The sequence below is a fragment of the Chroicocephalus ridibundus genome, chromosome 14 (genome assembly GCF_963924245.1).
Source record: "Chroicocephalus ridibundus chromosome 14, bChrRid1.1, whole genome shotgun sequence".
Classification (NCBI taxonomy): domain Eukaryota; kingdom Metazoa; phylum Chordata; class Aves; order Charadriiformes; family Laridae; genus Chroicocephalus; species Chroicocephalus ridibundus.
The window spans coordinates 1,080,192-1,107,819 of record NC_086297.1 but is presented as its reverse complement, the minus strand read 5'-3'; the positions used below and the strand labels follow the sequence as shown (position 1 = coordinate 1,107,819).

Sequence of the window (27,628 nt, the reverse complement as noted above, 5' to 3'; positions counted from 1 at the left end):
GGGGAAACATTTGCATGAATGCTGAAAATTTGCAACTTAATTTTCTTTTATTTTAATTGTCATTGCACACTTATTAACCACAGCTCTGGACCTGCTCCTGTTGATTTCAGTATCACTCATTTAGGTTGTAAGCCGTTATGTGCCAGGACATTGCAAATTTAGAGTAGATCATATTTCTTTATCTGAAAATACTAGAGGAAGATACTGTCTTTCTGAACAAGTATGCTGCTGCTGAACTGTCATTCATAGGAATTTAAGCAGATAAAGTATCTTAAGGATGTAATTTCTCCCTTGAAAAGGCAAAGAAAACATGAAAACAGTAAGAATTGCACTTCACAGCATGCAGAAGTCAACTGTTCCTGCTGCAACTGTTTGTTTGTGAGGCTACAAAAGCACGTTCCCATGAATTTGGCAATACTAAAGAAGACTGCTGATGCAAGTCAGCAGCTGTGTACTGCATTGTGAATCGCAGGTGCACACAGGAGTCAATTGAAAGAAAAATTCCAAGTTCAACTCTAAACCCGAACTAGTCCGATTCTTTATATGTTCCTAGGGTAAGTGACATTCATACCACTAAATTACTTGTACGGTTTTCTAGGTCCTCAAAGCAGAGCAGTGCATCATATTTACTTTCAAATTTTAGGACCTAGATATTTATAGTTGTTATTATTGCTTTCCTGCTGAAGCTTTCTATAGACCTTGTTCATCTGTCTGGTTTTTTTAAATAAAATTACTTAAAACCATTAATTGTATGCTAGTTCAGAAAGTACTGTTGCTTTCCTGACAGTTCATTCCGTGTTTTCCTGTCTTAGCTTTAGTTTAGCCTAAGGACTGCTAGACAGGCAAACTACTACACAAGCAAGGTCGGTTCCCTCATTTCTGCTGTGATGAGGCAATGGACATCCTGTAACAGGGACAGCATTTTGCCAGAAGTGTTATCTTTACTATTCAATTGGTGTAGGAATTTTTACACAGATTACCATCCTGAGTAGTAATGACATTAATCACATAAAATCAGCTATAGAAGAAATAACCCTTTGAAATATTTAACATTAATTCTCTTGCATCTATTATTTCTCCAACTGGTTGTTAGTGAATACTGTCTTGATTTCTCATATGGCTTCTCTTTCTTCCGAGCACATTTTTCTCATTGCTGGGTTTTTCTGTGTTCCCTCCTTGTTCAATTCAGATGCTTCCTACAAGTGATTTGCAAGACAAACTACCCCTCTAATATGTTTAAACCCAAAGATAAAATGACACTTGGAACTATGGCACTCACTTAACTGCGGCACCTCACTAATAATCTGTAATTAGATAAGGTCAGTCACGTAAATTTTTGGTGTTATTCCTTCTTGTAACGAGTGAATCCTTCTGTTGTTTCAGAAGATTGATTGATCTTTTGGACTGGTAAAAACAGATTTGCTTTGGAAGATGATAATTTAGTAAGCTGCCTTTGCTTCTGGAGCTACTTTCTCCTTTTTGTGCTTCAGGGACAGCCATTTGAAAAATAACTATTCATAAAAACTTCTTTGCGCTTTGGATGTTTCTACATGGCAAAGAGAATGCAGTGCAAAGGTGCCTGGTTTGCTCCAAACACATTACCTTAGAAACTAGAAGTCAAACAGTGGATTGGTGTAGACTCCACACTGCTCTTCATCCAGGCTAACGGAGATTTAGTATCAGCTCAGTGGTACTGCGGGCCGCTCTGCCAGGCGCTACGCTGGGCTATAAGAACACAGCCCTCTGCATTCTCTGTTTACTATTCATGCTTTCCTTGCAGATTTTCCCAGCAGTCAAACCCAGCAGTACTCTTTTCACATGACCCCAGCCCACAATGTAGTTATTTTACCAGGAAAATTACTATTTCAGATACATAAACTGCTATCTTCACGCTGCTCAGTTATGCTACATAAGAGAGACTTCCAAATTCAAATTTCCAGTGAGTTTATTTTCTTCCTGCGCATGGCTATCTAGGCAAAAGGGGTGATTATTTCAGTAGCAAAAAGTTTTCTACCTCTGCAATGATTACAAGTCTGACTAATTTCCCTCCATAGCGATGTCCTGCAGTAAAACCCCGGGGTGGTGGTTAATGTATATTATCAGGCAAGAGAGGTATTTGCTTCTGTTCCTTGCAGAGTAGTAGCTCTGAGAGCCAGAAGTCCAATTGAAACAAAACCAAAGCAAACAAAAACCTAATTCAAAAAGCAGGGCAAGCAGGAGCCAATGCAAATCCACCAGTACACGAAACATCAAATACCAGCACGCTGTGCATTCCTCTATGCTAGTTAAAACCAATCTAGGAACATTAATAACAAGGAAGACAAATCACCTTGTCAGAACCTGGAGCTTGTGTCATGGAAAAGACTTTCTTAAATTATTCTTAATAGCTATGAATCATCGTTTACACAAGTATGGGGAGTAGAAGGCACAATCTGGGTGCTCCATCAACCGCTCTTATAATTGTCCACATGTGAGGGCTGGGCTTTAGCCTCCAGATGAGCACGAGGATGCGTTAGGCTTCACCCATTTCAGAAGGCAGATGGAAGGCTGTCTAATAACAATAATAACATGAAGGATTTATAGTCAGCGAAGGAGATAAGAGAAACCACTTCTGTTTAAGTAATTACTGTTCAGAATTAAAAAAAATTAGAGGTGTGTCTTGTGGTAAAAGCACTGAGCTGGAAATCACTAGATTGATGTTAAATTCCCTGTTCTATCACAGATGTCTCGTTTTAAGGTTGAGGTATTAATTTAATTTCTGTTTCAATTAATCAAATACGAAATAAGGACAATGCTTTCTTTGCCTGTCCTCAACATATAACTGTAACTTTTTGTGTTTATGGCAGTGTGGGGCTTGTGTCTTGATTGAGACCTGAAAACAATGCTTTCTAACATCAAAACAAAGCACACAATAGGAAACTTCAGTGTATCTTCCTAAACAAAGAGAGCTGGTCAAGCAAGTACGTTTTCAAACAAGTTATTCCAGACATAAAATGTCTCTGTAAAATTGCTGTTAAGAGATAGATTGAAGTGATGGGCAATGCGTGTTTGGACAAGTAACTTACTGGGAATCACCATGCTTGTCTCATGGTGGGACTTTGAGGAGTAATCGGAACTTGTTTTAAATAATTTTAAACACAGAAATTATTATACAAGTGCTGAATAATATTCCTATTAATCATTTTAGTAAAAAAATGACCTGAAATGGAGCCTTGGAACACATTCACCAAGGAGCACACAAACAGTCTTCCAAAGATTATGACTTGAAAATAAATCAGAAACATATCAGTCAGTTTTCAGATTGTTTTCATTAATGAGACAGCATTCTATAAATCAGAATCCCTTAATCAAATTGCTACTGTTTTGCCATCATCAACGTCCTTGGAATCAGTGTAGCTTAGAGAGATACAGCTGATGATGAAGCCGATTCATTATATTTTCTTGCTAGAAGTAAATCTTCACTGAACTGAGGTCAATGACAAAACACCTGCTGCCATCAGCGGAGGCAGGATTGTGCCCTTCGTTGCTGCCTCTGCAAAGGAGCACACTTGTGCATTAGTACGGATCTGTTGCAGTTTTGTTGTTCCTGGTTTTCTTCTTTTTCTCTCTTTTACCTTTGCAATTTTCTGAGGACAGGACTAGAAGCCACCGGCATGTTTCAGTATGAATCACCGTGAGAGAAATACTTTCCGTTGTCAAAATGTGGTGTCCTGAACAGCCGTTACCTTTAATAGGTATAAAAGACATTCAGCATCTTCTGGACTCCAACTTCTAACTGCAGGGAGGGATCTCACTACTGACTTAGAACAATAAATTGCATAAATTGAAATGGCAGCACTGTCCCTGATGGTATGGTCTATTTATAGAAAAGTTCAATTCTTTTGAATATGAAAATCGCCGTGTAAGATGAAGCCAATCAAAAATCTGTTACATTTTCTGTGAGCGTTCAAATAAGAATTTCAAGAACTAGTATAAAAATTTCAGATTATGGATAACTTTGGCATAATTCCTCCTTTGAGAGAATGTTACTTTTTGCATTCCACGTGAAGTTTGAAAGGTTGTACTCTCAGACTAGTATTAGATCAAAAACTGAACAATAGTCAGTAGGCTGAAAAAAGTTCAGACATGTTTGTACAAGGATTTCTTGTGCAGCTTCTGCTGAAGACAATGGGAGTTCTAGAAATAAAAGAAGTGTAGGATGGACCCCCCCTTTTCTTTTTTCTCTCCCCTCCCCATCTCAAGAACACAAAAAAAGTGATTCTGATCTCACTTATAATTTTATTCAAAATCAGATTGGCCCTCATTATGCTGTTGCTACCATAAACCTTGTTTCTTGTGTGACTAAACTCCCAATAGGCAAACACCATCTGACTGTTGAAGCAAAAGAGAAGCCACCGCTAAGACTAACTCATGAGGGGTTCAGAAATATCACGTCTACTGCAAAAGCTAATAGCGATATCCTTAGAAATCTCTAACTCCACATTCAGTGCATTTGTTTGTTGAAGTTCTTCCTTTGATATTGAAGAAATTTTCCCCTATTAAACTGAAGAGTTTTCAAACAAAGAGCTTTTCTCCAGAACCAAATTCAGATCAGGTGCCACTGCATGAAATTTTACTGACTTCCTTGAAACAGTACACCGTCCTGGAAAATTGTCTTACAGCTAAGAACACAGAAATTCAGATTGTGATAGAACAACATAAATAATAGCAGCACATCAGTTTACCCTTGCAGGAATAATCAGTACTGTTCACTGCTGTAAAATGTTTCCTAAGTGGTATTTCTCTACAATATCGATAGGAACTTAAAAAGAGCTGTGACTTTTTTTTTCAGGCATTTAAATTTCATCAAGTTCTAAACAACACATCTTTGCTTTAGATTTTATTCATGTACATACAAACATACACTTTTAAAAAAGTTATTTTAGCTGAAATAATAGTTTTGTGCTCTTCAGTCTAGTAAAGCACTATAATTTCAGAAGTTAACTCTTTTCATCCTGCTCTAGAATGATATTAGAATTTTATAAACCAGATGAAAGCAAATGAATAGCACAGAAGGGAGCTCAGGTACCTTCTTTAAAGTACACGTAAAAGGACGTTTCTTTTGCAGAATGCAGCTGCTTCTAGCAGGGCCACACAGTCATTTCAGTAGTTATGAAAGGTGGATATTTCCAGTTGACTGATGTCAGATCTGTTGGTATGGAAAGGTATTGCCTGGGGGGAGACGACCAGCAGTAGGATTCCTACGGGAGAGCTGCCCAGCACCACTTGTGGTGCCTTCTCTTTTCTCCAGCATCTCCCAGGTGAGAAGCACCACGCTGAGCTGCCTTGGGTACCTCCTCTGAGATCGTGGGTATAATGGGAGCGTGTGTGATTTTAAGTCTCATCAGAGAAGTAGAACCTTTCTCTAAGCATTGACTGCAACATCTGTAAAGAAATTTCTACTTGACAACACTGATCATCATCTGAAGAGTGCGGCGGGTACGCAGCTTAACCACGTACTCAGATTTACAGTCTTTGTGATTTGATGTTTCGCTAGCGTTTTATGGTAGTGTGGGTCCGTGAAGGAACAACAATCTCTGTTAGCAAAACATGTGGTGGTGTTATAGGTGGATATCTCTGATTCATGATGCTGGAGCAAATGAGTGCTTTAGCGCAACCCCATTGTTAGTTGTCAGTGTGAACCTACATTTGTCTTGATGTTTCTGAGCCAATATTTCCAGCAGAAACTGGGAGGCCTGTATTTGACGGTGAAAACTGAGAGCAAAATTGTATTTGACCATGAAAACTGAGAGCAAAATTGCAAAGGACTGCACAGAAGTCAGAAATCAAAGCATGCAGTGATATGTGCCATCAAGACACACTTTGCAGGGTTGTCCATGGCAACTAAAAGTCATAACTTCATGGGATAACAAAGATCTCAATAGAAATACTTGGTTTATGGCAAATTGTAATTCCTTTCCCCTCTCCTCACCTAACCTCTTCATGTTCCACAGGCTATAAATTACTCATCGCTTTCTTTCCATTAGAAGATAAGCACCTTATCACCTTTCCTCTTTTCTAACACCCTTATCCCTCCACAGGCAGTAAGGATCTTTACACTCAGGTGGTCTAATTGATACCTATCTAATTAAAGGCAAAGCATTTTTTCTCAACTTGCATTCAGCTTTGAAGTATGTTGCTTTGATTTCAGACGTGAAGAACAGCTTCATGTGCCTGAAAATTCTCCTTTTTCCAACTGTACTAGTCGATCAAATAAAACATACTACTATCCACAAACTTTGCCTTGCCTGTGTACCAATGCATTCATTTATTAGTAGTGAAAAAGAGAAGACAAATTTTCATGGAACTAGTTAAAAAATATGTGTGAGGACTGCAGCCCTTCAGAGCCTTCAAGATTAGGACAAAATGTTTAAATATGATGAGACAGAGAAGAAAAGGATTCAGTGGAGACTAAGGTAGATAACTGGATTAGCAGGGAAATTAATCTTAGAGTTTATCTCTTAAATGGGGACATTTTGTGTGAAAGAGGTACCAGAGATGAGAAAGCTGAATATATGGGCAAGAGATAGTGCCAGCATCAAATTGTTTAAAGAGTATTAGTCCACTTACCATTTCAGTGGATGTTTTAGGAACTTTTCTATATAGTGAGAGAGTAGATTCTCCGAAGTTATATAGGATATGAAGAGAAAGAATGATCATTCTAACAAAACAAACAAACAAAAAGCCCATCAGTTCTCACCAATTAAGAGGAGAAAGGAGAGGAAGAAACATTATGTGCATAACACTGAAATTTCCAGGCGTTTCTAAGTTGCATAGCCAGCACTTATGCAGAGATGTACTGATTTTTTTCCAAATGTTACAGGGGTCACATTTTCACAATTAATTGACACGACCCACATGACACTCGCTAGTTTTATGACAACTGTATTTTTTCTTTTTTTTTTTCCTAGACATCTTTTTTATTAGTTTAAACAAGCTTTAAGAGTGGGTTATGTTCTTCACTGTGAGGACATGTTTGAAGAAAGGTAATGGGAAAAAAATCCTCTGAAATTACCTGATTTGATTAGAGGAAAAGAAAATAGATCCAACGTACCTCCCCCCCCGCCCCGAGCATGCACCGTTTTGCTCTTAAAGAACCTTTTTGTAACTTGTGGCATTTTTAGTACTTTGGAATTGTCCAAAAAAGTGCCTTTGAGCTGATGCAAATCATTTGCTTCACTGTTGTAGTGCATGGCTGGCAAGGACGGAGCCGGTGTCCATTCAGCGCCAGGAGAAGGGAAATCCCTGTCCCCTGAGCGAATGATCCTACGAGGTGCAAGTTCTAAAACTCTTACCCTCTTGTGGCCTCTTCCCCTGCTGCAGGAGAATGAAACGGCATTCTGTGGAATTTGAGAACCTCTGTAGGAACCCCTCCATGATCCTTTTCCTCATTATTTTGTTTAGTAAGACTGTCTTGTTGGCAGTTGCTAATAAGGTCTGTGATAGTTTGGGGTTTTTTTCCCAGCTAATTGCTCTTTTGATTTGGGCTTTTGGGGCTTTTAAAAGTATGTGATAGGATGGCTGTTTATAATATGTAATAACCACAAGAATCTCATAGAGTTTTCTGAGGTCAGACTGTCACTATGCTTTTGTTTGCTTATGCTGAGCTAGTACTTGGCAGCTTGTGTAGTAGCTCAGCTATTCTCTAAATTAACAGGTTGTTCTTTGTATTTGAAGTGAATGATGTGATTGAATTGATTAGCATGTATATGCCTAAAGGGAAAGAGGGATCCAAATGGAGAAAACTGGATAGGTCCAAAGGAAATTTGTTGTAAGAACCGTGGTATGTTCAAGAATGTGGAAAGGACTCAAGTGAGAATAAAATCTCAAACCAGAAAATGTGTGGGAAAGTACGATTTTGCTCTAAAATCTTTGCTAATGAAGGTTCAGGGAAGTGTGTTTTGTTATATTTCTCTGGAATCAAAAGCCCTAGTGTAGATGCGGACATACTGAGAAAAAAATCAATTGCTGGTACAACAATTTATTCTTCTGTGATAGCAACGTTGCGTCAACCCTCCTGGCTTTTGGCTTCTTGAGTAACTCAACAGTATATAGAAAAAGCATCGTTTAAGTGCTTAAGTTCACGTTAATAATATTGCCAAATCACTCATCTCAAACTTCTTTTTCAAAGGACTTAGAGTCTACGTGGGTTTTTTTCTTAAGAGCTGGAGCTCCTCTTTCTGTGAATCAGCAATAGTTATCCTGAATCTTTTTACAGGGCTTCATTATTTGGCATCGTGTTGGCATTACAGGAGAATTCTGTGTCCCACTGAATTTTTATAGCTCAGTTAAAATCCCCTTGCATGTTAGTGCGTGGAAGCAGTATATTAATTGTTTATTTCTTCTTAACTTATATACTTAAAAATGCAGTCTGCAAATAAAGGACTGGCTTGAATTTTTACATCTATATACACACGGGTTTTGTTATTTTTTTCCACTAATGACAACCTGGACTTAATAAGATAATGGGAGGACCGTGACTCATAGGTCTAAATGAACCTGCAAAATGCTGTTTTTCACCCTTGAACTACCTTTTATTTGCACATACGGATAGATGACATTGGCTCTTGAATACGTGTCTTGCATAAAGCCAATACGTTGTTCTTGATTTTGCTTTGTAGTACAGAATTGGACAGCTGTACATGATAAGCAAGCACAGCCATGAGCAGAGTGACCGAGGTGAAGGTGTGGAAGTGGTGCAGAATGAACCCTATGAAGATCCAAACCATGGCAACGGTCAGCTAACAGAAAAACGGGTCTATCTCAACAGGCAAGTGCAATAAAACTGTTTCTCTCAGCATGGGCTGTAATAAAAATTTGCAGGGAATATCCCTTCCAGGCAATAGCCTTTCTGTTTCAAGTAGAACACGACCCCATGAATACATGCTGCTTCCTGGTAGCCACAGGAAGAGGGAAGGTGGGATAGACCAGTGGCTTGAAATAGAGAGATTAGCTGTCATTTCTTCTAGAGTATCTTTTCCAAGAGAAAAAATTATAACTTGAAGTTAAGGATGTACTCAAAATCAGAACTTTTTTGTTTTGTTTTACACTTAACTGTTTGCCATACTATTCTCCAAAATTATGGCGGGGGGCAGGGGGGGAGGAAACAAATAAAAAACCTAAAAAGCAAAAAGAACAAACACCTCACCCCCCAAAAAAAATCAAACCCAAGCCACTAAAATGATTGAAGGGTTTCTCATTTCATGATTCACAAAGCCAGTACCCCTTTTTTTGGTGACAAAAGATTTGCCTCAGCAAAGTTAATTGACATTACAAATGACCAGTAGGCTTGTAGAACGATGACCTTCTGTACCAAAATAATAGGTTTAAAGACACGATGGAAAAAATCGCTTTTGTTTCCCAAAAGTTCCATCATTTCTTAAAGTGAAATATGTGTCTCTTCCTATGGTGAAATTACACTCCTGAGGGTCAATGCCTCCACACTCAAAGGCTGGAGATGTTTTAAAATATATATATATTTTGTGTCCTATGAAATATATTGCTCAATCTGTTCCCATTTTTACTGCTGCTGATCTAATTGAATATCGCTGCTTTTCTGATGTTCTATTCCCTGAGCCTGTTTCGTTTTATTAAACTTACACTCTGCGGCATTTCGTAGCGGGCATAGAAACACTACAGCTATTGCTTCTACATTGCAAGTTACTCCTCCACTGCAATCCTGACGTATCTAACCTTAACTCAGGCTAAATTGAATCACCAGTAATGTTGCACGCGCACACACACAGAGTCCAATAATAAATACCTAGCCAACATTTAATATTATTGTAAGTCTGTTCTCTCACAGGCTAGATACAGGACTTTGTAAAAACCAATAAATGTGTTCCTGTTGTAGAGCTCCCGGAAGTTTGGTTTTTTATGTTTCTGGATATTTCTGTCCTTCATGTTAAAAAGAGATAAGGCTTTAAGCACTGAAGAGCATATTCAGAATTGCCACTTCAGGGTAATTCAGAAAAACCGCAAGGACTGTGTCTTAGAAAGCATGTGCAAGATGTGCTTGGAAAGCGTATAGTTTCTGGTAGTGCAGGCAATGGAACAAAGGATCTTTTACCCAGAGACGGGTACGAACATTGACAAAGACGACCTGTGTGCCTACAACAACTTGAGCGGTTTACTTAAAGCTGTGGCGGATGTCTGAAGTCAGGTTTAGTGAGTTCGATGATAATTATGAATACTCCTTGATGATCATCGCCAGATTTGCTATTTGAATCTTCCGTGATTCTGGTTTTGGTGTCACAATGCCACCAGCTGTTGCAGTACTATTCAAGCTTTGTGGAAAGGTTCAGCAAGTTTTCAGGCAACTATGGATTTTGCTGGGAGGCCAGGATCTCTCTGAAAGACTTCACTCAAGGAGATATCCTGCCACAGAAAGTGTGCTGAAAACTCCTCTGCCTCCCCTCCTTGAGGAACAGGACTCCTTACAGCCTCATCTTTTCTTCTTCCAGGGCCTACCGCCCTAATAAACTTGAGCTCCCTAGCTTCACTTCATTTTGCTCTGGACTGATTTCTCCTGAAGAAATTTGAGCTTATATGTTTCAGTGATGGTTTCTTGGAAGAGATTTGTGCGTTATTTTCATTTATTTTTTCTTGCTTGCTAATACTTCAATTCTTGCAGAAGATCCTCTTGCCTACCAGTGGTTTCAGCTGGAATGCCTGTAAGAAACACTTCTTCCCTATGTGCTGAGAGACTGAACTTCATCTGGGGAAGGAAGAAATAAAATAAAACAAAAAAAAAGGAGAGAGAATGTGATCAACAGCTGCATGTGCTGATAAAATAGAAATATTTTATTTTCTTTCTCTGAGTGGACCCTTGGAACAATTCATGTGGGTCCATGACTGCAACTCGCTTGCAACTCTGAGGATAATGTGTGTTTTGCCCATAACATTATTTGTTTTGGAGCTGTGACGTACCAGCAAAGATAGGTGGACAGGCAAATACGCTAAAACCAACAATAACCAAAAAACGGCAAAATAAGCAGCTGTATGTTGATAAAGACATTACTAGTAAAATTTTCTAGTTTCAGTGTCAGCCTTAGTTACATTCAGAACTGGTTACTGCCTCTTCTCTCCCGCTGGAGCATTGTTTTCAGAAACCGAAAGTCTGCATCCTGAGGTATTTGCTATTTAGGCATCAGAGTAAAGTTTCGCAGCAGTAAGGGAGGGAGCAGAGAGATGGTCATATAAAGGCACTGACAGAGGCTAACAAAATAAACAAAAGATCTGATACAGAGAAGTCTATTATGCAGTATGTAAAATGCTGCTTAAAAGACTGGACACAGTAAAAGCTTATGTAAAGAAAAGAATCTGGTTTTAAGCGATGTCATCAAAAAGCAAAAGTCAATGCACTTGACTTTGAATCTTTAGATAATATACTAATGTCTGCATTTTGCCTCTGGGCAAATACAATATTTATGTGTAGCCAGACCATGGTTAAATAAGCCTTAATGATCCAAACTCTGTATTTGCTCAGAAATTTGCTATTATGGAAAGTTAATCCACTTTCTGCACGCATTATCTAAACATAGCCGTTTCAAACGTTTGCGCTGAGTCCCTGAAGTACAGTGACATTTGTGGTCTCCAAAGGTCTGCCTTCCTTCAAGTGACTCCTACTGCGTGTTTGTTCCTGGCAGCTTCAGCGATGATAATTGATATCCTTATGAAAGGGTTGGAAGATGAATTATCATGAACTTGCCTTTTTAAAATGTATGTTTGTTCATCACTTCTTTGGTACCCTGTGTGACCAGAGTTCTGGAAATCAGAGACCCGAGATCTGTGGTAAAGAAAATGCCCCCACTCTTCCATAGTATTATTTAATTACCCTTTAACGAGCTTTCCATGTGCTGTATCCATGGCTTTCACTTCTGGTTCCAGTGCTGTCGTACCCCTGCACCAGTAAGTTCTCTTCACAGCTTGAGCTCTGACCTGCGACTCAGTTCCATTAATTCTCTTCACTTTTGTAATTTACTTTTCCTATCAGCAAGATGGGAGTAATACTACTTATCAGCTTCACAGAGGTGTTTTGAGTGATTTGTTAATTTTAATATAAAAGCTTCCTACTCAGGAGTTGGTGTTGGGAGTGTGGGAAAATCTTCGTGCTAGGTGGGTTGAATGGAAGGGTTTGTGTGCTGGCACAGAATATGGAGGAAGAAGAAATAGTCTCTAAGAAGAAATAATGGAATTGGGATCAAAGTGGACCATAATCACATATTTCCCGGTGACCTCTTGTTAGAGAGTGCCTCCCTGTGGCTAGGGATCCTGGGACACCGTTACACCTTGTATGGTCCAACCGGCTGAGTTCGTCCATGACCAAAGGTTTGAGGCCATAAATTCTTGAAATCTGCAACCTGAATTTAAATCTGATCAGAGGTTACTGCACTGGCACCGTTTTGCTCCCTTTGAGAGGGGAACAAAGAGGCTTGGTTTCAGTTATGCGTGTGGAGAAAGCTGAGACAGAATGCACGGTCATGAGACGAAAACGCGGTTGTGAAGTCTAGGAATTGTATCCTGTATCCCGGGAAACACCTGTCAAATTGTGAGCATGTTTGGAAGTATTTGTTTTCTACAATACTCATAAGTCATAACATATTCTAATTTTCTATTTTCTTTTTATTTTCAGCAAACTGCCTAGCTGGGCTAGAGCAGTTGTTCCCAAAATATTTTATGTTACAGAGAAGGCTTGGAATTATTATCCTTATACAATCACAGGTAAGGAACAAAGCACAAATGATTACTGCCTTGTACTTATGGGATAGTTTAGCTCATCTTCAGAAGGTCCAAGTTTCATACTGAGCCACAGATACCAAGTTTCTTTAACAACTCCTGCTGAACTGCATATATTTTTCCACCTTATATTGACTGATATCAGGAAAGAAAGATTATAAATTACGGATAGGTAAAACTGGAGTGTTGTATCTGTGTAATTTCTTCCTTGCAAAGAAAACATCAGGTGCTTAGATTCTGTGCTGACTTGTACCCTTCATTGTCCCACAGACTTTAGTCAAATGTAAATCAGCAGATTATCTGACACAATATTTTTTTTATTAATGTATGTTTACTGTAAGGATCTTGCATTGTTGTTTTATTTCACATTTCTTTTTTTTTTTCTTTTCCCTCATCATTCTTTTTTTTGCAAATGGACCATTGGAAATCAGAATACACAGTAAGTTTTTCTTCCTCTTTTTATTCTAAAAATAAAATAATTATGTGAAATACAGTAGTGGAATCCAAACTGATTTCTTCTAAAAATAACTAATACATAATGCATTCAGTAGTGGAACTTTACTTTAGCTATTTGTTTAAAAAATTTAAGGTTAAATTTGAAGCGTTTCTGTGGGGATCCTATAAATTATTTACCTTATTTTTTTATCGCTTCAAAATAATTTGATATATTTTTAGTCACTGACTGTAACAAAGAGAAGCTTCTATAAAACAGGGCAAGGCTTTTAAGGTTTCAGTTATTACGTGGAGACATGAGAACAGATTTTATTTTATTTATTGTTTTATTAACTTATAAAATGCTCATCTCTGGTATAGTATCTGGGAAACTGTACAATCTGTAGACAAAATTAAACATAACCTGGGCACAGTGCCCAGAAAAATCAACTATTCCCTCTAGCAGAGCTAAGGCAAAATATAGCACATAAATCCTGAGAAAAATTGTTTTAAATGTACTGGCCTCAATAATATACAGTAAGTTTTCAGCAACCTTTGGAAGCTGAGGAGGAGATGGTGCGGAAGTTCCAGGTAAAGGGACCTTTCAGAAACTCCTGCCTTGATTTAGTTTGAACTTCTGACGGCAGATAAAACATAATCCACTTGTTTTTCTTAACTCTGCAGTGCTCAAAATGTTTGTGCAGATATTTTGAAAACCAGTAAAGCATACGGAGAGGAAAAAGATTTTAATGTGATAAATGTGAAAAATCAAAAATAAAGGGATTTAAAGGCTCAGATCTGAAAGCTGGAGACTTAGAATTGAAACTGTGATGACCAAGTTTGGAAATCCAAAGTATAACAAACTGTTTTTCAATAGGTACTGTAGATACTTATTAGATATTCTGCTTTGGTTCCTTTTTTAAATTCATTAGACTGTCAGAGGAAACCCAAATGTCCCGTTACGGACGGTAGTAATGAGGGGACGGATTCTCAGCTGGTTTTGCCAGAAGGTATCTTCAGTAGGGCCTGTCACAGCTTACATTAATTAAGGGTTTACCCTTTGATAGCAGGTTTAGTCTTAGGCTGGGAATATGACATGCGCTATGTTGCGTTGATATCTGTTACTTATACTCTGCTGTACATTTTTTCTTTAACTGAAAGTCAGTTTGAATTTTTTAATGTGTTTTTTTTCTTTAACTGAAAGAGACAAGTAGGAATGATTAAAGGGGTAGGGGCAGACAGAAATATACGTCTGAATTTGAAATGCAATGCATTGTCAAAACCAAACGGCAATGCTGTACTCACAGAATCGGGATCAGGAAGTGATCTTTATCTAATCTGATGAGACAACACCTGGAACACATTTCGGTGAAGGTCTGTAGAAGGTATGCAGCTACAGAGATGTTCAAGAGCATCAGCAAAATGATTGCAGGGTTCAAGAGACTTGTAAAGAAAAATTAAATCAGTCTACAAATGCAGATGTTAGGGAAAGCAGTCACTAAGTGACAGTATAACTGCCTATGGGAGCTGGGGACTAATTACTCACCATGGTGCAACGAAACAGAACTAGAAATATTGGGATGAGATAAGGAAACTGTACTTCAGACAAAAATCTAAAATACATTTTAATGGAGCTGATAGACTATGAAATTATCTTCAAGGGAAATAGAGAAAGTGCCTTTGCCTCAAACTGTTGAATCTAGAACAAAAATGTTAAATATACCACTGGGAATAATTCCTATCCTTGTCTGGAATATTTCTCTAAATTTTGGTCTTCTATATTCATTAGAGAATTCTGAAAGAAAGAATAAGCGCACAGACATTGCCCAAAATAAGTAAGATAGCTTGGAAACCCTATTCTTAAAGATAGTAAACTCCCTCCAAAGGGTCTGTGGAACACCCTAAGAATTAAATTTAAAATTATTTTAAGGAAAACTGGTTCTAATTGGATAAATAACTGGATAAATAAAGCATAATCTTATCGAGTCAAGTACATACTGCTATGTCGTATGTTCACACCTTACTTTACTTAACCTTGTAAGTTCCACAATAAATAAAGAGCAAGGACCTTAAAAGCTCGGTAGTTTTATTTCAGTAGATGTTAGTGATTTGGGAAAGGGTGTGAACAACAGCCTGAATCTTGCTGAGAGTCTTAAGGTTTTTCAGTTGTAAAATGTGAAGGCTCTTGAGAAATTGCATTCAAGCACATGACACTAGCATTCAGAGGTTCAATGCAGAGTAATTTCATCAGTCTGGTTTTCCTGTGAAATATTATGGATTTCATAAATATGACCTTGTTAAGGACATGAAATTAGGACATCTTCTAAGAAAAAAAGCTTGGCAGGCATTGAAAATAATTTCCAGAATACTCTTCTCTGCAATGGTAGTATAAAAAGCCAAGAGTGATTAGGTGCACGGAAACAGGAATAGAAATTGGAGTGTCATGACGTTAGTACCCTGTAATCTGTGTCCAGTTGTGATGGCATCTGCTTTAAGGAATGGTATTTGTTACACAGCAAACCCCTACATTTGACAGTAAACAGCAGGTCTACTACCAAGACTTGACAACCATATTAATAATCTCTAAAGCAAATGACACATTTAAGATAATGAGATTAACAGAAGTATTGCCCAAGGGATGATTTTGTGGTGTGTAATACGTGAAATATTGTAATGTCAGGAGAGCATTTTTAAATGTCCACTCTGCTGGTTGCGGGGGAGGGTCTCATTAAACTGCGGTACAAAGGACTTCCTATCAGGAAGATGAGACACGGGGAATGTACAAGAAATGCTGTATCAAACTCGGAGCTAAGCCTTGCAAGCTTCCTGCTGACATTGAGAGGGAGGAGGAAGTGGAAAAAATACTTTCAAAGTTGAAGCCAAAGGAAGCCACCCAGAGTTGGGGATACTATTTAAAGATTGAGATACTCCCGTGAAGTTCAAACCCTTGTTTTAGTGGCTGGGGCATTACTTAAGAACTGCATGTGAGAAAGTCTCTTAAATGTAAAACGGGAGTTGCTGCGGTTTTGATCTTGTAATCAAAAACCTGGCAAGATATCTTGCTAAAATAAATGTTTAAGTTTTATTTGTAAGCTCATTTAATATTGTCATTAGGTTGATGTTAAGCTCACAAATTTGCGATTCTGTATTTGGGATAGAGCTGAAGGGGAGCCCTGGAGAAGTAACTCCTAGGGACAGGACCTGGGGACCCGCGAGAGCCTCCCGTCGAGCTCCACAGGCTCTCGGGAATGGCTGCTGCTGGCGGTCAGAAAGAATTTCTTTGGTAGTCACAGGCTGGAGCTTTTTTCACTCGGAGGACAGAGGAAAGATGCCTTGCAGCTCTCAACAAACCCTTCTGTGCCAGCTTATCACAGCATTTGCAAATGCTGTGATCTTTAATGTAAAATATTTATGCTATTCTTAGATATGTGGACAAGAATGACTGAACTCTCAGGAGGCTTTCTTATTTTTCTTTCTGATGTTGCCCAGCTAGATTAGAAATAATTAACTAGAAAGCAAACCTGTCTCTATTGCAAACCAAACGAAAAAGGATTGCATAGAACTAGGTTTCTTTACCTGCATCGGGATATTGTCAGACAATAAGCAGCACAGAGCAAATACCCATTTGACCTGTTCAAGTGACAGTTGAGATTCTGGACAAAAAGAGAGGAGCCTCAAGCAAACAAATAATCCCATCGCGAAATACGGTGACTCAACCACGGTACAAAAAATTCACATGACCAAAGTACACAGAAAATGAGCCTAACAAAGTTTAGCTATCGAGCTGGGGTACAAAGAGGTTAGGAAAAATCCAAACAGAATTTAAGCAAACTCTTTTGACTTTGAAGGTGCAATTCAGATGCTTACCAGGGGTAATTTCAAATAGTTTTGCAGTCTGATCTGAACAGTGTTGTTAGCAGTATTTCAATTAGGGGGCTAAAATTGTAAAACAGATGAATAATTTTTTATGCATAAACTATGGCCAATTGTTAGTTTCACAATTATAAGTATATAAAGCAAAATAAAGATTAAAACCAGCATGTTTTACTCTCTGCAAGGAGAAACAGCATTCTTTCAACCTGCCAATGTCTCAAATTAACTTAGGAAAAGAATATAAATTGAGAATATTTATGAAAAACAGTTACGGAACAGAAAGCGGGAGACAACGATTCCTTTGATGATATATCACAGTGACACTAATTCTTCTGCAGCAAATGACTGAGGCAAATAAAATCATTTCAACTGGGATGTGTCAGGGCCCCAGAGTGATAGTTGCTAAATGTTCCATTATTGACCTGCTGATTTCTGATTACTTTTGAGAACAGGCATGTTGTGTGCTTCACTTAGTCAGCTGCCGGTTTATCCATGAAGTAAATTATCTGGAAGGAATGTTTTTGCAATTGTTATTTTTATAATCAGATGGCTTGAGAAGGAAAAAGAGTTGTTTCAGATAAACACTGCGAGGAGTCTGTAGAGTTTTTTTCCTGTGTTCTCTTTATCTGATTACCAGTGCTTGAAATTTGGATGTAACCCATCAGTCTTCAGTACACAAACATTTCTCCAGCTTGAGCACATGAAGAGTCTGCAACAAAAATGCAACAGAATCTGTATGGCAGGATTAGAGCCTAATAAAAAATTACTACCAAAAATCTTCCCCTCCCGTCCCCCCGTTTGGAAGACTCAGGGGGTGACTGACTAATTGGTGACATGACTCTGGTGAAACACAGGTTTGGTTCCTTTAGAGATCCTAGCAGAAGGAAGGCCCTCTGTCATATTTATAAGAAACGAAGAATATATTTTTAGAAAAACCTGTATTCTCATTTAACGGCTTAATCCCATTGAAACAAAGTAAATCAAACTGCCTGGGAGAATTCCCTTTTTCCACCACTGGCTTATTACAACGCCACCCAAACCCCTCTCTGATTCAGGGACTGTCACTTTCACTTGTGCGTGCCGCTTCTCCCATTCTTCCTCGATAACCAGGTTACTGTTCCCATGTGTCAGAGAGGGAGATCCTCAGGGAAGGCAAAACCAGAGATAAGTGCTGAGTTTCATAGCGATTGGAGGCAACTTGTTAGTTGACTTTTTCATCTTCAAGTTATTGTATGTAATACAAACAAATAGTGGTTTTCTTCCTGAGCTTGTTTACGAGAGTTTAACTCCCTTGCTTATTTCCAAGCCCTGTTTTTGCATTGTTCCTACTCTTTCTGCTCTTTGCCACCTTCCTGTGCTTATCCTGCTTTCCAGATTCTCCTCCCTCTCATTGAGTCACATCTTCCAAGCTCTGCCATCACCCTGCCCAGCCCTTTCCGTCTATTCTCTTCCGACTTTGTCATCCAGATGGATGCTGGCTTGTGTAGTAAGTAATCTGTATCACATACAGCTCTGGGCGCTCACATGCTGAGCTGCCCAGAGTATCCTGAAGGTAGTCAATACCTACTGTGGTATTTGGCTATTTTCCAAAAAAACTTTGAATATTCAATTAAAGAAACTGTCTTAATTCTTTCTAGCCGAAAGGAAATACTGTAATTTGAAATATTCTATAGAGACATCACTGTATGTTCTTCACATACCTTCTTGCATATGAACTGTAGAGATGACATATTGTTTGTCCATACGCGTGTGTGATTTTCATTTCTCTCCCACATCCAGGTCTCTCCATTCTGTCCTCGCCATTGTCCAGAGGCATTGGCAACCTCCCGTGTTACATCCCTCCTCCCATTCCATCCATACTTCTTGTTTACACGTGCGCCCTGTTGCTGGGGGGCTGCCGTGTGTGTGTCTGCCCCCTTCCCCTCCCTGCCCCTTGCCGTGGGGCGTTCCCTCCTGCCTCAGCGACTCGGGACCTTCCGCTGCCCCAGAGTCCCCGCTTTCCCTTTGCCTGTTAAGGAGAAGTAGGGACTCCATTTGTCTTTTCCACATTTCTGATCTTCAATAAAGAAATCCCGTTACACACTGACTACCAAAACAGTGCCCAAAAATTTTGAATTCAAAGGATGTGGTATCTAGAAGTTACCCTATTAAAAAAATCTGATTTTGCTTGGCCAGTGTCATTTCATTGCAGCAGTTACCGTGTTCTTTAGCTCTAGGCTCCATGGAGATCGCTCTGTAAAGGATCCAGTTCCACCTGTGTTGCCAAAACAATGTATATGTGACCATAATAAAAAACAATAATCAGCCTGAAAAGTGGTGGGAGATGAAAGAGAGCATTTACATGAAGTCTCTGCCTCTTCAGGCTTTTATGTTAAGGTTTAGGGGGAGGTGCTTCTTCTGTTTAAAAAAAAAAAAAGTGGGATTAATTTTTACTGTGCAAAAATAACTCCCAAGGATTGTGGATTAATATTCACAAGGAGCAGGAGAAGAGAAGTGCAGTGATGAGGTCTCTAGCAGTTCTTTGGAAACCAAAAGGCAAACGAAAGGAGCTAAAGGGGTATTGGTGAAATAGCTCTCGCTCACACAAAGCGCGTTACCGAGGGTACAGGAACCTTTCCCAGTCACCCTCTGCCTAACGTATTTACTGGCAACTACAGTAATTCCTTCAGCCACCCCGGGCGTAATTACTATGCAAAGGTGATTTTTACAGTCCTCTCCATAACGCGGTTGTAAAACACCGTTCGTGTTTGACTGTCTCTTTAAGACTTTGGCAAGTGTTCTGGCATACTTAGGTTCTACCCTCTTCTTCTAAGTGTTGCTTATTGCCATGGCAACACTAATCAATCATCATGCTAAAAATAGGCCTTTCATTTTTCAAGAGGTTATCCGTAGTGAATTGAAAATGCAACTGCCGTCTGTGTTTTCCGTATGCTGCTCTGATTTCACTTTATTTTAATCTGGAAATACCCGTGCTTACGTGTGGTAATTACCATTACAGACTCCGGCTATTTCACAGGTTACTCTCTTGAGCTTTAAACTTCTCCTGCTTCTTCCAAAGGAGGTGCCAAAAATAGAAAGTTTAAAACAAACAAACAAACAAACAAAAATCCCAGAATAGTCTCCTTATTTGTTTTTGAGAGTCACAGGTGTACTGGATTATAACACATCTAAAAAAATCTGGAGGTGACGATATAAAGGATGCCTCCTTTGGGAGCTTCACACAAAGAAACCTTGTCAATGAAGGCACTAGGAGTCTGAAGTTTTTGTCCTGTTATATAGACTTTAAGTGTAAGTTTAGGTTAAATATTCAGTTTGTCAGTATTTTTTTCCAAGAGGAACCTTGCAAGCTGTAGAGATAGTAAAATGGAAAATTGGAGGCAGTGCCCCATGCATTCCTGTGCGCGCTCGGCTGTGGATGGGCTGCCACGTCGGAGCTGGAAGAACACACGCCCCGGGGGAGGCAGAGCAGAAAAGGAGTGGTGCTTGGGAAAAAAACATCTCCTAAAAGGTTCATTCCCTACGATTCCCTCCCCGGTTTGATTCTGACTGTTGCATAACGCTTTAATCCCCAGCTAAGTAAATATGCAGCCACTTAAGGAGGGGTAAAAAAACCAACAACTTTTTGCATGATGAATAATAAAGTCTTGAATGATGCATAAACAGTTTTCTGGTTCTGCCAGAGCCCTCTGCCAATTAGTCAGAGCGCAGCTGATGAATCATGAGACACATTCTGTGAAATGTTCAAAAATTTGGACCCTGCTAAGTGTTCCTGAAAGCCAGTGAGACCCCCCACAGCTGCTGAAGCAGCGGCTGCCAGTTTGCTGGGCTTCTGAGAGATATATTTGCAATGGAGTACTTTTTGGTGAATTTTGGTTTTTCATTTGGGGTAAATTCATGTTACCATTTATAACCTCAAATTCCATGGTTATAGCCCTCGCCTTTCTACGGAACACACGGGGAGGGAGGCTGACTGCTGGTAGCTTTGTGCAGAAAATGACTTTCTGCTCTCTAGTGAGGTGGCTTGAGGTAAATGGCGCTTGTAATTCTTCTTCTCTAATACGCTGAAGATCCTTAGTCTTTTCTTAATGTTTCTTTTTTGAAATACCAGACCAGAAGATATCTTTTTTTTTATTTTAATTACATTTTGGGTCACAGGAAACAACAACTCAGTGCAGGCAGTGGTTTGCTGAGCTGCTACGGGCAGCCTAATGCGGCCTGAAGTCCAAGGTCTGAAATGGCCACATGTCAAAGCACCGGGATCTGACTCATTGCTGGTAAACTCTAGGCAGTGGTTGAAAATAGTAGGTATTTTTTGATAGCAAGGTAAAAGGGGAAATCTGGCATTTAGCTTTATTCAAAATTTCTTCTAACACTGTAGCCATGCTTCAAATCAACAGCAGAAAAGTTTTTCATATTTTGCATTTTTATCCTCCACTATACCTGGAACTGTGACTTAAAAGCAACTATTTTGATAAACGGTTTTATGTGTTGAAAAATGTACTCCATCCAACAACTGAACTTCTATAGTCAGATCATAATCAGTGGGAACCAGGGCCGAGGCGCTGCATTGGCAAGGGTGTTGGCTTTGTATGAGCGGTGAATGTGGCAGATGCTGTACTGAAGCTCCTTCTGTCAACGGAGTTTTCAAACCTGCCACTGGGACCATGAGAGCAGTGCCAGGTCCTGTGGTGGACCCTGCTGCTACCGAAAAGAGCTGAGAGATTTGCGCTGCCCGGAGCCGCTCAGGTCAGCGTGGGCAGAGCAGTTTCCAAAGCCACTGAGGTTTCCGACGAACCACTAGACTCAGACTGTAGAACGTGAAAGTTTGCAAACTCGCAAAGCTCTGCCCTAGATACTCGATCTGCTCCAGCATTATAGTCTTGATCACCCTTCCACTAGGGACAGATCGTTGACGTCATTTTGGTTTTATCAATTACTAGATTTTACTTAGGAGGTGTTGATTTTGTTTAATTATGTAGTAAAGAAAATTAAATTTTGGTCCTCAAATCAAGAGGGCAGATACTTAACACCCACTAACGTGTGTAAAACATGGCCTAGAGCAGTAACCTTGAAATATGCAGACACAATGCTAGTAAACCCTTTTCCCAATATCTGTTCTAAACAGTTAGTATATTGTAAATAGTATGACACACGTCTTTACCATTTTCAGTGAAAATGTTTCTAAAAGCTGTTATTCAGGCCAGTCCAGTACCAGTTACTGCGTTCAGGACGCAGTACTAGCAACTGCTGATAAAACAACATCTTCCTTGGCGGTCTCCTCCCGCTTCCTCGAGGTTGCTTTCCCAGGGGCTGCCCAGAGGCAGAGGGCTGGCTGTTGTCAGCTCTGCACACCTGGACTGTCACCCTGTAGTTACACATCTTTGTAAAATACAAGGCTGCCATATACTGCATTTTTGAGATCAGTAACCCCTGTTTTCACCACCCTAGCACCAATGTAGTTATTTTCCAAATGCTCTAAAAACTGTGCAGTAGATGATGTCTGTTGTTAGGTTACATTTTTTTTTAAATCTGCTTTTCACAATCCACCTCCAGCCATAATTTACTTTCCAACCCTCCGTGTTCTCCTGCAAACAGAACAACTACAATGTTGGTTTGTGCTGTTTGGATACGAATCCTCTGAGTGACATCAAACATTGGGTTAGGACATGCTGGCGTCCCCGTGTCTCACGGGTGATTCCCTGTTTTTTGTAGTATCACATTTATATTTTTTCTTACTCTAGAAATGTTTGATTATAGAATTCCTTTAATCAACCCCTTTTATTCACCTGTTCTTCCAGCTAATATAGTTCAAGGATGTTCAGTCCACCTTTTGCTTAATTTTGGAGATACAGATTAGAACCTTAAGACAAACCTTGGCTTTTTTTTTTTTAAACTTCTTTGGCTGTAGTGCCTTCTGTTTGCTAATGCTTTTGTTTGCAGATGCCTTTGGATGTCTCCCAGAAAAGGAGCAACATGCTGAGATATGTGGTGAAACCTCAATTGGGAGAATATCTGGATTTTTTTGGTGTTAATTTGTGTTACAAGATCCCCGGTTCTGACAGACTGCTTATAAATATTGTATATTTTTCAACCAGCACTTCCTGCGATATATACATAGGAAATGTTTAATTGCCCACAAAACCTGGGTACCAGGAACCGGCAGATCTCTCGCTGAACTTGCCCCGTCCTGCACTCACATACTGCTGGGTTTTTTCTTTTTTTTGCCTCACACATACTCACTCAATGAACACGTTGCATAGCTGAGAGCTAGTCACGGTTCAGATTGGATTGAAACTCATAAATGTGCTACTCCACAGAAATCTGTAATAAAAGGCAAAACGTTTAGAAGATCTGAGGAGAAGCCTGTGTGGTCTGGGCATCTGCGGCACCAACACGTGACATGGGAGTGTTTCCTTGTGTTAGCGGGAGGCAGTTTGACCAGAGGCTTTCCATGGCACCAGAACCTTATTCTGGCAAAACTCTCTCATTTTTTCAACAATTATTAATTCTAGATGTGCTCGTCGAATACTAGATATCCCGTGATCAGAAGAAGATTGAACAATGGCTTGTAGGGTGATATCCATGGAATCGGGAAGTATTTTCTGCAGTCTCAAAGGAGCTGGCTTCTCGTTTCAATTTTGCTGCCCCGCAGGTGGCCGCCTAAATCACCTCCTTCCTTAGTCATCAGCCTCTCCCTTCCTTAGAAGAACTCTCCAAAATTTATCAAGTCCAAACTTGGACTGACAGCACTGTGAACACTGAGGCATAATAAAGTCCTCGTTGTGTAACCTGTACGTACAGCCCAGTAAATAGTCCCAGTCTTTACAAAGGCACTTTGCCATAGGGTGTTAGTGATGCATCACACACGGAACTGGCACTTCGGTTTTACTGCAGCCTCATGCAAGAAAAGACTTGATGACTAATAGTAAAGACGCTGAACTAGCATCCTTCAGAGCTGTTAGGCAGCTGCTCTGCCTATCTGAAAAGTTGATTTGAAAGAACTGGGAAATGCTAAAGAAAAGATATTGGAAATATTTTTTTTTCCACTGGAATTATGTTGCCTAGTATTATAAATTCTAGTCTCAATAAGCCAAATACATTAAGCAATCCACAGAAAAATAAATTTATTCCTGTGTAAAATACAGAAATATTATCTTTACTAGAAAAATATTTGTGCATTCTTAATTTTCTTGCATTATTATCTGAAGATTTATTTGGGTTTAGTATAAAGGAATTTCCCCAGCAGCTCATAATCTATCTTAATTTCATTAAGAGGAAATTATGCTAAAATTCCTTTCTCACTGAAAATTTAAAAAACCCCCTCACACCTCAAAGCATTGTTTTCTGGTTAGCACCTGCAGCTAGCGAAGCGTCCTTGGGCTATTTCATATGGGGGACAGACTAACCTGTGGTGACGAGTATCTAGTTGATTTTGAGAGCTTAGAGAACTGAATTTATGACAAGACGTTCAGGACACTTGTACTCATATGCATAGTGAGCATGAGAAGTAGTGTGTCGGGTCATTCCAGAGTACTTATACTGCTTTATTTATACCTTCGTTACAGTATTCAACATTAAGATAGAATCTCTACATCCCTCCAGGATCATAAAACCCTTTGCTCTCATGTTCTGTGTGCATTTACTCTTTTTTCTTGAAGTAATCTGAAATAAATAAGAAAGCTGATAGCAAACAGGATGTACCGCGTATGTCAGCTGATGAAGCAGGGCATATTTTTTATGTCAAACATATTTTTCTTTTGTTGCAGTGTTCATTTTTGCCTAAATTCTCCATTCATATAGAGACAAAATACGAGGACAACAAAGGAAGCAATGACAGTGTAAGTATGATGGCGTTTGCAGAATTTCATTTAATCCTTGTAGTTAATGGTGGTCGATATCCGGGGGCTGTGGCCCTTTCAGTCTGGGAAAAGGCCGGAATGGGCTGGTGTCTCTGCACCTACTGGGTGTCCTGTTCCTCAGCAGCTTGTCAGCCTGCAGAGTAGCTACCTCCAAAGCATCGTGAGATGAAAGATTCATGTACAGAACTTCCCTTCTGCATCTTGCGTCCTGCTTGTTCCTTCTCTAAACAACAACATTTACATATATGAATTTAATCCTGATGAACATTTATGGAGAGCAAGGAAGAGAGTACTCTTTTTTGGGGGGTGTAATTGTATTCCACTTGATGTGTTCCGCATTCTTCTCTCTGAGCACAGGGGCTTGAACTCAGAGGAGCTGGTAGGAAGAGCAAACAGGAAACTAAACAATGGCCAGAGATGAGAGATCTCAGTAAACAACTCCAAGGGAACAATGGCTGGGCTACTGAGGTGATGCTTTTGGCAACCACTTACCAAAAGTTACAAAGTTCTCAGAGCTAGAGCTTAGAGAGGAAAAGGATAGTTAACTAAGCAAAATCCTCTCTAGAGGAAGGGCGGGAGTGAGAGCCAGCAGCTGCTGATGGAGAGATGCTCAGGAACAGAAGGCAGGAGGTCAGGCAGACGCTGGTGCCCTGACAGGGAGCAGAGCAGTCACACGGCTTGCAAGAAAAGAACCATGTTAGAGAAAGCCAGGCGTGTGAGGATTCAACCCGTGGATCAACACACAAATACGTTTCTGTACATTTTGGTATGCTTTAAACAGTCCTTTGTTGCAGATTTACGAGACGTTTCTTGTAAGCGGGAAATACAGGTTAAAATGTCTGGGAAATTGATCTGTAAATACAGAGACCTAACGAAGGAGTATTTAAACTCGAGAAGGAAGAGGGCAGCAAAGTAGATTTTAAGGGGTCTGAGATGCAGAGCCTTTCGGTTTCCAGGGGCGTCCCTCCCACAGCCGTATTCAGGTTCAAGTATTCTGTTCTCCAGATGGGAGGTACATTTCCCCAAGCGCCACGGGCCTGCGTGGTAATAAGGCTGACAGCTGTTGCACTGCTCATGGCAGAATAATTACCTGTAAAAGAACAAGGTATAATTTTGAATAATGTTTTTGGCAAACAGTCACTTTCCCAATGGGAACATGACAGGGATCGTGTATTGGCCACCAGACACCAACAACTTTCAGTCACTGCTAGTCTAAGCCAGTCCCAGATCAGCGAGAGGAAAAAAAGAAGTGTATTACATTACCAACTATATGAGCATGATGTAATTTATGTACTTTTTAATGTTCACTTCTGCTTTGTGGCAGCACTTTAATTCAGAGCAAGCCCACACCTTTGGTTTCAGGAGGGTGCAGACTAGTTTTCTGGTGCATTATACTGTCAGCAGTGAGAAGACACGTTCTGTACTGACTCCTCACAGAGGAAGAACTGAAGTTACTTAAGCAGTGAATTTTCAATTTTTTTCTGTGTGTCAGTTTTGTGGCTAAAATACTATGAATCAAGCCGTGAATAGTACCCAACCAGTGAATTTAAGATGAAAGTAGCACAGAGGCAGGATACTCAGGTGATGTAAACCAAAGAATCTCTGCTCTGCTTGAATCCAGCTCTTCAAATGTCATTTTTACGAGAGTGCCGGTGGGGTAATATATGTTACCTTTCTACTGGGGTACCTGGGTCACAGACTCGGCAAATATTTAGCAGGATTGACAGATTTAATTGACCCTTACTTGAACCCCAGAGGAGAAAAAGAAGCTGAATTAGAGGGCTGAATTCCAGCCTTAATTTCCATGATTTTGTAATTCTGAGAGCTCTGCTATTCACTGGTGTGAACACAGCAAACCACTGGAAGGTCTACGTGCTTTGCCGTGGATCCAGTGCCAGCGGCCTGGTGACACAGACGTGTGCGGTACAGCACTGAAGTGCTGGCAGGGTCCTCGATACGAGCCCGAGGGAAGCCTTCTGTTAAACCAAACACCTCAGAACCAGGGCTGAGCGTCAGTCCTGTTTCTGTTACTCAATGAGCAGGCTTAAACCTCACTTAATAAAATGTGAAGTTTAATTCTCCTCTTTTCAGTCAAGTTTAGATTCAATTTCACTACGTTTGCCCAGTCAGAAAACGGGGAGCGCAGCATCCATTTCCATAGACACACTCTGTTTTTCTTCATTGCGACTGTCAACCTTGGCTGATGAAGAAATAATTAATCCAAAAAATACTTCTGTAAATTTTGCAGTTGTAACGCAAAATACACTGAATGAATATTAATATTACAGTAACGAGGGTAATAATGCATGTCTGGTTTCAACTCAACTATTTCTAGATATATTTTGTGAGACCAAACTGGTTTTTTGAAATCTTTGAACTCTGGTCTGTTCTTCATTTCCATGCTATCTAATAAAGTAGATATTGATTGTAAAACACAATAATTAGATATATGGATACTAAATCTAATTCCGTTGACTAGTGGAAGAAAGCAATATAAATGCTCTTGGGTTCCTGTTGTCATTTAGCAGGCTAGTATATTATTAGAATTATTTTATTTAATATGTTGCATTGTCTGGTAAAATCCTACCTAATTACTGTGGTGTATCTTGATGCAAAAATCCTCCTCATTTTTCTTGCCAATTGTCATGATAGAAGAAACTAGTGAAAGATAATGATATCTGCTTTGG

The 27,628-nt window shown here is 39.6% G+C and overlaps 1 protein-coding gene across 1 annotated transcript in view; it reads left to right on the top strand.

Moving 5' to 3' along the window:
• Positions 1–27,628, top strand: part of PITPNC1 (phosphatidylinositol transfer protein cytoplasmic 1) — an 88,064-nt gene that overhangs the window by 30,840 nt on the left and 29,596 nt on the right. The window contains exons 2-5 of the mRNA XM_063352607.1: positions 8,661–8,809; positions 12,674–12,762; positions 13,209–13,216; positions 24,849–24,920. Of these exons, the coding sequence (XP_063208677.1) occupies positions 8,661–8,809; positions 12,674–12,762; positions 13,209–13,216; positions 24,849–24,920 (318 nt within the window). The remainder of the gene's footprint in view (positions 1–8,660; positions 8,810–12,673; positions 12,763–13,208; positions 13,217–24,848; positions 24,921–27,628) is intronic.